This window comes from Mytilus edulis, chromosome 12 (assembly GCF_963676685.1).
Source record: "Mytilus edulis chromosome 12, xbMytEdul2.2, whole genome shotgun sequence".
Taxonomy (NCBI): Eukaryota; Metazoa; Mollusca; class Bivalvia; order Mytilida; family Mytilidae; genus Mytilus; species Mytilus edulis.
The window spans coordinates 16,527,452-16,541,470 of record NC_092355.1 but is presented as its reverse complement, the minus strand read 5'-3'; the positions used below and the strand labels follow the sequence as shown (position 1 = coordinate 16,541,470).

At 32.5% G+C, this 14,019-nt stretch overlaps 1 protein-coding gene across 1 annotated transcript; it reads right to left on the bottom strand.

The window, feature by feature from the left end:
* Nucleotides 1-7,009: 7,009 nt before the first annotated feature.
* On the bottom strand, nt 7,010-10,436 carry LOC139499227 (uncharacterized). The gene is made up of 5 exons (XM_071287902.1): nt 10,337-10,436; nt 9,271-9,380; nt 8,619-8,726; nt 7,836-7,976; nt 7,010-7,274 (listed from the first exon to the last, which is right to left on the bottom strand). The coding sequence occupies exons 1-5, from the start codon at nt 10,355-10,357 to the stop codon at nt 7,112-7,114; spliced, it is 543 nt and encodes a 180-aa protein (XP_071144003.1). The 5' UTR covers nt 10,358-10,436; the 3' UTR covers nt 7,010-7,111.
* Nucleotides 10,437-14,019: the final 3,583 nt, after the last annotated feature.

Below are 14,019 nucleotides of genomic sequence, written 5' to 3'. Positions count from 1 at the left end.
TAATATTAATTAATACTAACTGCTAAGAATAAATTGACAGCTAATCACCTCAAGACCAGGGGCGGATGCAGGAATTTTCGAAAGGGGGGGTGCTAACCCAGGGCAAACAGGGCAAAAGGGGGGGGTGCAAAACATATGTCCCGATACAAATGCATTGATCGGCAAAAATAAAGGGGGGTGCACACCCCCGGAACCCCCCCCCCCCCTGGATCCGCCACTGAAGACAATCATCATTTTTCATAATACATAATGTACAAGTAGTGCAAGGGAGGAAATCAATCATACACATCATTTTTCTTTAAATGGGATTGGATTTCCTCACTTACACTGTTTTTAAATTGTATTAATTGTCCTTTAACTAGAAAAAAACCCTTCCCCCCCCCCTTATTCCTAAATTTTTTTACCCATAACCTCTAAAAGTCAATCCTAACCATCCCTTTGAAGTATGGAAATTTGTGGTATAATTTCAGAGACATTCATACACTTACTTTATTGTCTGGAAATTAAAAAAAAAGAAGCTTATTTGGGCCCCTTATTCCTAATCTGTTACCAGCCTAACCCCCAAAAATAATCCCAACCTTCCCTTTGTGGTTATAAACCTTGTGTTAAAATTTCATAGATTACTTTTTACTTATACTACAATTATTATCTGGAAACCATCTGTCTTCAAACAAAGGCAAGTGATACAAATATATGACTACAAAAATTTGTCAGTTCTCAAAAAAATACAACAGCTTGCTTCTTAATCACATGGTTACAAAAAAATACACAGATGGCATGATTTGTCTTGTCCAGTAGCAGCTTAAGCCCTGCTTGGCCTGTTCAAGAAAACATCCAAAATCACTCAATTTCCCAATTTTTAGAACTTGAAAACATGAACATGACGAAGGTGCAATTACAGGAATAGAACGAAAAACTTATATATATATATTATCTTTAATTTTATCCATGTGATTTGTTTGAAATCCCCTAAAAAACTTAGTGTTCAAAATAAATCTAAAAAAAATTGTAAGAGTTGTCTTCCTTAGTGCACCTTTTCACTCAGTTTACAGCTCTTTATCTAAGGCAACCAGACTTACCTCCCATATAAGTAATGTAAATTTTAGTGAAATTTAGAAACTCCTTTTTTAGAAGATTTCACACAATATTTCATAATGGTATAAACATTTCAATGGCCATATTATGAAGGTCTCAACTTCTCATTTATGTTTTAAAGAACCTGAAATTCTTAACAAAAGGCAGACAATTACAGAACATTGTACATTGCATACATTTATCATACATCTTCAATATTTATATGAACCTGAGTAAATACATACAAATAGAGGTATTTGTGAAATGGGAGAAACAGCATTATATAAATTATGCATATATAGTTTTAATTATAAGAATGGTTAACAAGTGTGGACGCAGACCAGCATGGAAAGTATCTAGCTTTCTGAGAGTATTGCCATCCTCTACCAGTTGAAAATATTTAATACTCAAACCAGATTTGAACTTGATATGTAAATTGTCATGTTAAAACTATAGATACCAAATATCATAGCAGTGTAATGGTAGTCTGGCATGACTTAAAAGAAAAGTGCAGAAGATTAATAGTGTGATTTTTCTAGGTCTTAAACACTGTTTAACAGTATGCAAAATATTATCAAATCAGAACAATATTCAAACTTGATCTGAAACTTGTAAAGGTTAAACTATATATGCAGTAAACAGATAACTTATGTGATTTTCCCGAGTCCAACGGCCATAATTCTACAAAAACTCATTGGACCAGAACAAAATTAGACCTTGATCTGTAACTTGTCATGGTTATAATATAAAAAAAGCAAATATCAAACCATTATCTTTTAACCATGACAAAAAAGTGTGTAAAGCTAGATTTGCCAGACGGATTGATTGACAGAAAGACTAATGGACAGGGTGCAAACCTAAAAGTCCCCTTCAACTTTATTAAAAGGGGACTATAAACCTCAATTTAGAATCTACATGAGCATTGTAACATCATGAACATTGAAAAGTTTCCATGAACTATAACATACCAGCTTTAAATGCTGCATATAATTATCTGAGCTCATAATTAATAGACTGAAAGATAACAAGATTAATTAATTGTCATGTCAATAAATTTCTTTAGATGTTTAGAAGAGCCCCAAAATGAGTATGATGGATGCCTATACATTGTACAAATTTTATACAATTACATGTACAAATATATCCATTTGGCTGTAAGGATGAAAATATGTTGGTCAACACTAAATGTAGAAAAGTCTAAAGAAGTAACCTTAATTAATGAAGATTAATTGGAGAAAAAGTGAGTTATATCACCAGTCCTTTAGATACAAATATATACATGTGCATGTTTCATTTTTCTTGAAATTATCAAAAAGGAAACCAAAAAAGTCTATAAAAAACATAAGATTCTGAGAAATATGGGTAATAGGCATTAAGTGCCCTTCCTAGCAATTTTTATATCATCAAATTAGCTTGAAAAGGCGGTGTGAACGGGGCTGGTCCCTGTCAATCTCAACATTTAAAATTCATACTTGTTGTAGGATTTCTTGCTGTGTTGAAGACAATATTGATGTCCTAGCTTAATTGGGTTGTTTTGTGCATTTTGGATTTGATTGGTTCGTCGTCTCAAACACATTTCCCATTTCCATTTTTTATTCTATTTGTATGCTATTTCATATATGGACATATGATCAGAATGCTGAGGATGATAACAAATTTCAGTATTTTAGGTGTTGGAGGAGGGCTACCTTTTTTAATAAAATATTCATGGTCTGAATGTTGCCCCCACCCCAATTTTTTTTTCTTTTTGACTTTAAATTTATAAATTAGTGTCTTGTAAGTTTTTAACGAGTCAGAAATACATTTTGCAGATGAACACGTGGACAATATTGTTGGTAAACAATCTATTTCAACTGTGAACTCTGAAATTCAGACTACGTCAGTGGGGCAGAAAAAGGGAAAAATTAAGTAAAAATTAGCTTGAAAGGTTGAAAATTGGATAAAAAATGAAGATAAGATAATTTCTGAATAATATAACCAGTATTAACTTTCATTTGTTCAAAATATGGACGTATTTCAATAATAAGAAGAGGATTTTGTTTCCCGCTACCTACATGTATGCTTTAAGATTGACAGGCCGCTTAAGTATTTTAAATCGACTGGTAACGTCATATGACCCTACTGTAGCTCTTCTCCATGCCCCAATGTATCAAAATATACCAGTCATATTTATTTTCACTAGGTAAACCGGCGGTGTGACGATTCGTTATGAGCAGAAAAATTGACAAGGGCAGTCGATGTGAAAAAAATGTCCGTTTCACAAAATGGAAAGAATCGCTTGAATTTATTTAAATGGCTTATGTCATCTCGCTTTTTTTATAAATTTAATTTGCTTTAATACTTTAGATGGAATAATTTCAAGATCGGTCTATAATTCCTTTTATTTTAAATAAAATTTGCGATTTTTCGATGCGTCGATCACGGCCAATTTTCTTTTCATCGCGGAGCGACATCTGTTAACAGCTTTTCCTTAAATTATCTCCACTTGATTCTCTTGCCGCATATCCGGGGTTTTAACGGACAAATCAGATGTTTGCGTTCCGGCTGATGGTTTCAAATCAACTAATGTACAGCTGACAAGACAATAACTCAGTATTTGGAATGAAATATGCCGAAACTGTTGACTTTTCCGCAGTTCATAGGTTATACTTAGTTGTTTGAAAGGTGTTTATGATCTGTTTGTGTAGTTTGTGACTGTCCGTTGTATGTCTTCGTGTGTTTTCGTCTGTTCTTTTTCGACTGGGAGTTTTTTATTAGTTCGTGTATTCTTTAATTTAACCAGATATTTTCAAAATTTAATTTATAAAAGTTATAATCATGTTCAGTGATTATGGTGGACAGTATTTATCGTTGCCAATGTTGTATGCACACCCCGACGGGAACATAATGATTTGATGTAAAGATGAACCGTACTTTGTTAACTAGACTGACATGGTGAGCATGATTCTTTACGTCATGATTACCAATTAACAGTGAATTTTTGGAATATTAATGCTTTTCTACCCCATGAATATATTACCTTAGCCGTACTTGTCAAAACATTAGGAATTTTTGTCCTCAAAGCTCTTCAACTTCGTACTTTTTTAGGCCTTATCAACTTTTTTGGATTAGAGCGTCACTGGTGAGTCTTTTGTAGACGGAACGCGCGTCTTGCGTAAATACAATATTTAATCCTGGTATCTATGATTAGTTTATTGACAAAAAGAAATATTTCACTACTTGGTCAATTTATCCATCCGACAAAGTTTTTAGTTTTCTTCGATAAAAAAATCAAATCATAAATAAAATGCAAACATATACATTGCATACATTAGTATAAAAGTCAAGTATGACAATAATGCCCAATACAATTTGATAAAAATAACCGTAATGACATAATCAGTTTTCACTATTTTTATCAACAGGTTGACAGACTAAGTCGTTTTAATCATTTAATGTCACGTTATTATCAAGTTTTGGATTAGTGATAACCAATTTAGAAAAAGCTCACCAACATGTTGAAAATAATAAATAGAGTCTTTTTTCCGTGAAAAAGAAAATTAATTTTTTGCTGTTAGAATGGTCCTCATTTATTCCATATTTCTTCAAATTACGGTAATACAGTCCTTAATTTATAAATTGCATATTGCACAGTATTATTTGTTTACTTCATAGTGTGTAAATTCATGCATTACATTCCATTGTAATTAGTTTTGATGTTGTTAGGATTTTTTTCCAACGGCGTTGACAGTGTCGCGTCGGCTGATAAGTTTAAAATGTACCTTAGTATCTCCCGCTCTTTTTTTCCACATAATTTGTATATCTATCAGACTGAGTGTCCTTTAAGACGTAATTATCATGATTTTGTTTAGGAAACACCATGCTGTGCTTTGATCGCACATGTTGAAACCTTTTTTCATAACTAGAATGTTTTGTGTAATATTTTTTTTTGGTCCATTGACTTACACTTGACATCTGCTTTCATTTCTGTTATTGAATAAAGGCAACAGTAGTATAACGCTGTTCAAAATTCATGAAAGAGGGGCGAAATATACCAGAGAGACATTTAAACTCATAGATCGCAAATAAACTGAAAAGGCAATGGTAAAAAAAGAAAAAGACAGATAAACAATAAAACACAACACACAGCATATAAAACTAAAGACTAAACAACACGAACCCCACCAAAAACTAGGTTCATTTCAGGTTCTTATGATTGGTAAAAGTCATTTATAAAGCTCTAAAACGCAACAGATTATGCCAAATTGTCTCGTTATTCCAAAGAGGCTATCTATATATCTGCAATAACCAATAAATTATTTATTGGACTGATAAAAGAGGGACGAAAGATACCAAAGGGACAGTCAAACTCATAAATCTAAAACAAACTGACAACGCCATGGCTAAAAAAGAAAAAGACAAACAAACAACAGCACACACGACACAACATAGAAAACTAAAGAATAAACAACACGAACCCCACCAAAAACCTAGGGGTGATCTCAAGTGCTCCAGAAGGGTAAGCAGATCCTGCTCCAAATGCGGCACCCGTCGTGTTGCTTATGTGATAACAAATCCGGTAAATAGTCTAATTCGGTAGGTCACAATCATGAAAGGGAAGGGGATTGTAATTACGACGTAAGGAACATATCCGATATCATTTGTGAAACGGTTATTCCATAACGGTCAACCAACTCGTGATGGCGTCCGTAAAATTTACGAAGGGATGATTTCTACTTCACCATTTGGAAATCTTGGTTTAATAGCTTCCTTGTGAGCAGCAACCCTCTATCAAGAAAATCATGATAGGAAATGCAAGCACGGGAATATCGTATCAATTGGGAGATATATACCCCGTATGCAGGTGCTGCTGGAATGAAGGCTACTTAGAAATGGAAAGTTCACAATTGGAAAGCTGAAATCATCTCTTTTGTCGTAAAGTTTTGTTTTCAACCGACCCTCATTGTCAATTTCTAGATGTAAGTCAAAATATGAGGCCGACTTAACTGTATCTGTAGTATCCTTTATCTCTAGCTCGATTGTATAGATGCGTTCCACATAGTCACCAAATTTTGCATTATTTAGTGAAAGAACATCATCTATATAGCGAAAAGTAGAGTTAAAGGATATTGCTAACTTCTTATCTTTCTTCCTAAGAAGTTCCTGCATGAAGTCAGCCTCATAATAATAAAGAAACAAGTCGGCAAGTAGAGAGGCACAGTTTGTTCCCATTGGAATGCCGACAGTCTGTTGAAAAACACGTCCTCCGAACGTAACAAATATGTTGTCAATCAAGAAATCAAGCATCTTGATAATATCAGTTTCAGAGAATTTTTTGTTCGAATCAGAGTGATCCTTTACAAAGTAGGATTTATCCCTTCCTAAGACAAGATACTTGTATCTACGTTGGCCATTCTTTTTTACGAAGCAAAGCGATAAAAATACCATGACAATACTTTGAATGATTTATGAAATGACGTAATCTCGTTGTCAATAAAAGAACATATTTGACAGACCAAAACCATATTTCTGATAAGTAAAAATAACGTCACTTCATTGGTTGAATTTCCTAATGTTTTAACTAATTACAAAATGTAAGTGTACTATTTTGAAAATATTACCCCGTATGCATCAGATCATGAAATAGCGAATTTTATATTTACTAAACTTTTGTGTTGTGTTGTTTTGCTTCAATACTGCAGATTGGTTCAATTTTTGTGTGTGTAATTATTGTGCTTTTATTTTGTGTCTGCTCATGCTTTGTAACTTAAGAAGGCGACTACTTAGATTAAAGTCAAAGTTTTACATTTGATTATACATAGTTTTTTGTATGATTGTAATTGTCGGGTTGGCTTTGCAGCGGTCAGCAAACTACATATCACGTCCATCAGGACACCACATTATGGGTTAAAGGATAAAATCTTCAATGGCTGGGACATTCAACAACAATTAAAAGTCGATATTATATTGAGATGTTATTCTCTATTTTTAATTGATACAGCATTATCTTTTTTTCGATCAAAATTGTTCTCTGTCTGTCTGTCTGTATCACTTTCTCTCAACATTTAAATCTTTGACATTCACAACACTGAGGCAATTTAAACCATCTGCGACTGAATCCTTTTCCTGGACAATAGGTCCATGCTACGTAGCCCTTGTAGTTCGATGGTGTACATCGGTAGTTTTTAGCAGGACATGGTAGGCCTTGGCATGATTTTGTTCTACAAATATACAATAAAGAATAATGTAAATTACGTTTTATTTCCGTAGGGAATTGATGCAGATATATATAAGAAAATACAAAAACAAATGTTAAAAAGGTTCATTTCCTACAGCTTAAACTTCTTAGTTATAAATCTTTTATCTGTACAAATTTATTCCATCAACAAATCGAAACGATAATTTATTGCATTATTCAATTACGCAGTTCAAACAATATATTTTGAGGTTTTTATTTCTTGTAAATACGGCCTGTACTTAGAATTAAAAGTAATTCAAACGGGGGGTAAAACGACTAACACCAGTTGTGTGTGTAGATATACATCGGTTGTCTTCTCCTGCATGAAAACCTTTTAATAAACTATCCGTCATATTTGTACTTATGCACAAACAGCGTATGAACTCGGAGTATTTTAATACATTTTTATTATGTTTGTACTTACGCGCAAACAGCATATGACGGCGGAGTATTTTAATAAAATTTCTATCATATTTGTACTTGTGCGCAAACAGCGTATGAATGCGGAGTATTTTGATAAAGTTTCTACCATAATTGTACTTACGGGCACACAGCGTATGAGAGTGGGGTATTCCACCATCTATTGAGAATCCAACACTTTCCCAGACTACTGTTTAGGAAATGCCATCCTCTTGGATAGACTGTGACAAATGTGTGAGGGCAAAGGGATGACGACAAATGCGAACTGAAAAATAACATTGCATGAAATCAATTTTTTACTTTGCTTTTTGTACTGAAAAAAATAGCATGGATGAACGATGGGCTGATTTTTTTAAATGTTATGCTCTTTGATAGATTGTGACAAATTTGTGAGGGCAAATTATGTAATGTATAATATAACATTGATAAACTATGAGCTGACATTATACGAATGAAATTAAGAGATTCAACGAAACACTTAGACAAGCAAAGGTCACACATACAATTGTTCTAATTAAAATATTCCTTTTTTTATATCATTCTTCCTTTTAATAGCTTTGATCTTCATTGTTAACTATCTTATTTTTTATTGTTTCATTTACATACACTACGACTCAGTCAAAGTGTATAAGTCTTTGACCTGTTTAGCGATAGTTTATCGGATTTAGAGAAACAGTTTATATACAGCTTTATGCAATGAAGCTCTCTTTCAAATATACTGGATCCTCCCCTGTTCCTGTCTACGCCGTTGCTTAGCAGGTAAATTGCTTTGATTTTGTCTCATTTTGGTAAGAATATACTTGACAATTATAGCCGAGACAGAAAGGATGAATGAGAAAACTGGTGATAAATGAAAGAGGAACATATGGATTTTTAAAGATTGAAAAGAGTAAAGGTTAGTACTTACACAGGCAGGAAGTCGTTTTTACTCAAAGTTGCCATTTCACCGGCATCTTTATCGATCAGTGCTTTTGTGTCCCGGTCTAACTTTTCATATGCACCTTCTATTTCAGCTCTGAAAAGTGTAAAAAGCAAATGGGTTTTCATTAAAATAAGCTCCTGTTGAACTTTGATGTATCAATTTAGCATTTGCCTTTGTGCGTGTTTGTGAATTCAAAAGCAAGACAAATTCAATGTTTGTAACGTCCAGTATTACACCAAAATGGTGTTTAATTAATGTATTTGTGGTCCTGTATGGCTACGATATCATATTGTTTTTTAATACAAGAAGTTTGCTTCAATAAAAAAAAGAGCTTCTGAAAGACGCAAATAAGCAAACGACATTTGCAACAATGGATATGTGTTTCTGCAATATTTCATAAGCCTAGCCCAAGGAATTATAAATACTGTGGATTCATTTTTTCTTGGGTATCAATTTTCATGAATTGAGGAAAACTTGCATTTTCGTGGCTACTTGAATTCATGCAGTAAATTTAATAAATTGCAACAATATTACCCTTCCCTCCCAAAAGAAATAGAATTAAAACAAAACACCAAACGAATATCAACTTCAGAAAGATTCTTGTTGTTTTATATCGTTATAATGTTTTTCAACTTACTTTGGATAGCCCTTTTCATCTTCTAATTTTCCTTGAAATGGATCTTCAGTTTTTGCATCTGATGCACAAATCTGGCAGTTGACAACAGCAATAAAACACATCACAATCCCCTATAATAAAAATACTTAATTTCAATGACCGGCCGAAGAACCAATAAGTGGTTGAACGGTAAGAAACAATAATTATTATTCTAAATAAACTTATCATCGATACCAGAATTAAATTTTGTATTTACGCAAGACGACCGTTTCGTCTACAAAAGACTCATAAGTGACGCAAGAATAAAAAAAGTTTAAAAGGCCAAATAAAGTACGAAGGAGAGCAATGAGTACCAATATCCATTATACATAAAAATAATAATAAAAAAAGACTTTTAAAGAATTTGGTATTCTTCATTCCAGTATGTATAATGCATGGCTACATTTAGAATTAATAGGAGACATAGTGGCTCGATGTAATCTCCTTGTAGTTAAGAACAATTCAATGTAATGCTACAGTGGAAAAATTTTGCTTTGAATCATTTATTATCATTTTATAGTCATTTTTGCCGCCTACGAATCATAATTTTTTTTGTAAACACAATGCCTTAATATATAATATGTGATTTAATCAAAATTGTTCTTCATTGATATGCATATTTTCGTTTCATTAAACGTTAAAAAAACAACCAATTAATATATTATTTCAATTTAACAGTTAAAGATTGTCGAGCATTAGTAACGGCTAAAGAAGGAACGATGCCTTTTTTTTTAATTTACTATTAAATAAATATTTTCACACGAAAACAGTTCCAATTTCAAAATAGTTATTTGGCGGTACTAAAACGTTTGATTTGAACAAAAGTAAGTGTCGAAAAATTTCAGAAATTCAATTCTAAAATTCCCAAATTTTATTCCGATAAAGGTCACCAGAGAAAAATTATAAAACAACTTATTTTAAATAATGATAAAATCATAAGTATTTGAGAAAATTTTCAGGTAATTGAGTATATATCTATTTATTAATTTTTAAGTCTAAATACATGGTTAGTCATATTTTAAAGTTTAGAAAATATCCAATTACTTACCAAAATTCTTAGAACAGCCATATCTGTGATTTCTATTCTTGAATGAGTCGAGTGTTGTATTATTTAAACTTCGCGGTGTCTTGCCTTTATATCGAAGTAATTAAGCTTCCATATCATTGGATAAAGTATCAACAAATGGAAATATACGTAAATAATTTAAAGTTTGGTCATCGAACCATAAGAAAAGAAATCGACATTACAAAGGAGTGTAGATAATATCAGTATACAATTTAATGGATAATAAGTATGACATGCGCCATCAGGCATGAACTTCTTTATTGAATATATACGTACGTAAAGTAAAACTGATTTTGTTTCCGTAAATAATCCTGGTTGTAAAACAAATACGTATCGCTTCAGCAGACTCCATAAGGAAATACATTTGCATCTGCGTAACCTATGTGTTAATTGAACATCAAAAGAATCTCATATAAATTTACAAAACTATGGTGAACAGGATCAATTAAAATTAAAACGAAATGTGTGTAGGATTGGAAGATTCGCTTGTGTTTTCTTTGTCACTTGTTTAGCAATTTTCACAGTACTTCCAAAGAAATACGTGTTTTATGTTTTGCATATCATACTTTACTAAATACAGATGACGCTTACATTTATTATATATTAACACAAGTAATTTTCATTAAATGATTAAATAAAATTATTAAATACATACTTTTCAGTATTATCACGAGAATGAAATGATTTTTTAAACAGTTGGTGGGACAAAAAGTGTCAACATAAAACATATATATGTAGTCTAAAATATGCTTTTAAAAAAGAAAGTAAGTTGTTTTCAAACAAAAAGAAAATGCATGCTTTTGCTGCAAGTGTGTTCGCAATGAAGTAAAGCTCAATATGATTCTAATAATAGAAAAAAAAGAGTGTCGAATAGAATAAAAATTAGTCGAATTCTTAATTAGACCCATCAACATTTTTTTTAATCATAAAGGATGAAAAGGATATAAAGGACATAAACCATTACCAAGAAAAGGTGTTTTTGTCCATTAGTTCATTGACGAAACATTCTAAGTATTTTTGTAAGGGTAAACTTTTTGGTTTTTAGTAAAGAAAACAAATGGATGTTGTATCAAATCAAAGTGCTGGATAGCACCTCTGGAAAGTTTGCAAGTGTAGCTGTGTATTATTCCAAAAAGGTTATAGACGTGTATTATTTCAAAAATGTATTTCATCACAGCTTGGATGTTTTAAACTAAACCATTGTCTTGTCAGTAATTATCAAAAATCACTTTTTTCATGTTTGTCATAAAAAGTTTTGATATTTTCTATTGCAACCTAAAACTGTAGATCTAAAATATTGAAATATACAGAAAGCTCTGATAATTTCTTTTTAAGTACCCATGCCATGTCACATCAAGGGCCTGTGAATTAGTATTTTTCTATTGGTTTAGATCCTTCATATTTGTTTTTAGTAAATTAACACGTAAGTTTTTTTGTTTGAATTGCTCCACATGTTTCCTATCGGGGCCTTTTATAGCTTTCTGCATGTATATGGTACAGATATTTCTCATTATTGACGACCATATGGTGGCCTATAGTTATTAATACATTTTCCTCCTTTGAACTCTTTTGGATAGCATTGGTTCTTTGCAAAAAATACCACATCCTTTTTTATAAATAAGACAGTATAGTAACTTAAATCAATACAAATGTAATGAAAGTGAATTTATATTAAGGGCTTTTATCTAAAATAGGGAACGTGTCCATGGGACACAAATGATGACCCCGCTAGCATTAATGTTATAAAGGGTCACAACTCAAGAACTGTAAATGTGCATGACGCTACCAAAATGTGTACTTGATCTGAGTTATGGGGTAATAAGCATTGTGTATACATTCTAATTACACAGTATTGCGCAATAGATTTGTTAGATCTTGACATTTGTTTTGTGTCAGAAACCTATATATTATGTCAAAAATTTGATCGCAATCCAAATTCAGAGCTATATCAAGCTTGAATGTTGTGTCCATACTTGCCCAACTGTTCAGGGTTTCGACCTCTGTGGTCGTATAAAGATGTGCCCAGCGGAACATCTGGTTCCATTTGTAACGAGGCACAACCCTAGAGCAGTAAAAATTACTCCACCAAAATTCAAGATTGATCTTTGTTTTATTGTTAAAAGTATTAACACTGTATAAATCATAACATTTGGTTGAGCGAACTGAAGTTAGATAACTGAAACGAAAATAGTCAGCAATTTTTTACATATGTAAAGGGGCATAACTCTAAAATGGTATAACTATCGCCACCAAAATTCAAACTTGATCAGTGTGTGTGGTAATGAGCATTGTGTATAAGATTCATAGCATTTGGTTAAGACAAACTAAAGTTAGAGAACAGAAACTAAAATTTCAAGCAACTTTCCTTTTTGTAAAGTAGCATAAAATGCTTGAATGGTAAAAGTGACGCATCTAAAATTCAAACTTGACTTGTGAATTGTGGTTATAAGCATTGCGTAAACGTTTCATACAATTTGGTTCAGGCAAAGGTAAAGTAAAAGAACAGAAACGAATTTTGGGATGTACGGAGGTACATGTACGTACAAGAACATACATACTTACAGCAGAACAAGGATAAAACTCAATACGGTGGGAGCATAACAACAGCAGTATGACCACAGGAATAAAAAGTTTATATACACTAGATTCATAGAGGTGCTTATAACCTGTAACACATTTAGTTGCCGTTGTGAAATTAAGCATTGTCTTATGAGTTAAGAACATTTGAGAATTTTTGTTTTAAGCCATTCATTTGATATATTACGGTAATCATTGCCTCTGTGTTTGGGTGACAAAGCAATTGAAATCTATTAATATAGGGCATGGTATGCCTTAAAACTTTTCCAGATGCACAGGCCGCTGTTTGTCTGTAATCTATCTAAATTTTGAGGTGAAAATGCAGCCATTTTAGCCAAAGGGTACACATCATGAACCTTATAATCATTTTTATAGAACTTGTCTTGATACCCTGAGCTATAATATTCGAAGAAGTGGATGCTGACTCGGTTGCTTTTAATACGGATGCTATATGATACGAATTTACAATAACACACCAGAAGTGGTATGATGTAAATTATTGGAAGAAGACTGAAGAAAAACTGACGTTGGGTCAATGTTTTTCTGCTGTCAGTTTGATCCACTTGAGCATGCTGAACGAGTAAAGTTCCTTATATCCACATTGGAATGTGAAACAATTAGTATTTAAATAACGGAATTAAGTTTTCAAATGATTTTTGGCATCAAAATCTTCCGATCGATCGAAAATAACAATGCCTTTTTTTTTTTTTTTATTAAAGCCAGTCATTTTTACCTTTACTCGTCCTTGGCGTGAGACGTTAGACCTATAATATAATTATCGAGTATTTTATATTCTTTCACCTGTGTTTTCTTTAAACAAACCATTATCACTTTTCAATTATCCGACGGCTTGGTCAAAATGTCAACTTGTTCTCGCGTTTTAATCAGTCATTCCCGATTCTTTCGATACACTCGGGATTTTACCACGTTTACGTACGTACATATAGTAAACAGGTAAAAGTAGAGCGGGGAAATGTTCATTCATGAAATATTTATAAATGAATGAAAATGTGATTTTCTCTACAGCGCATGGCAGATCCGCGAAGTAGTGTTTGTAATACTCATTTTTAAAATGAAGTTAAATTCAT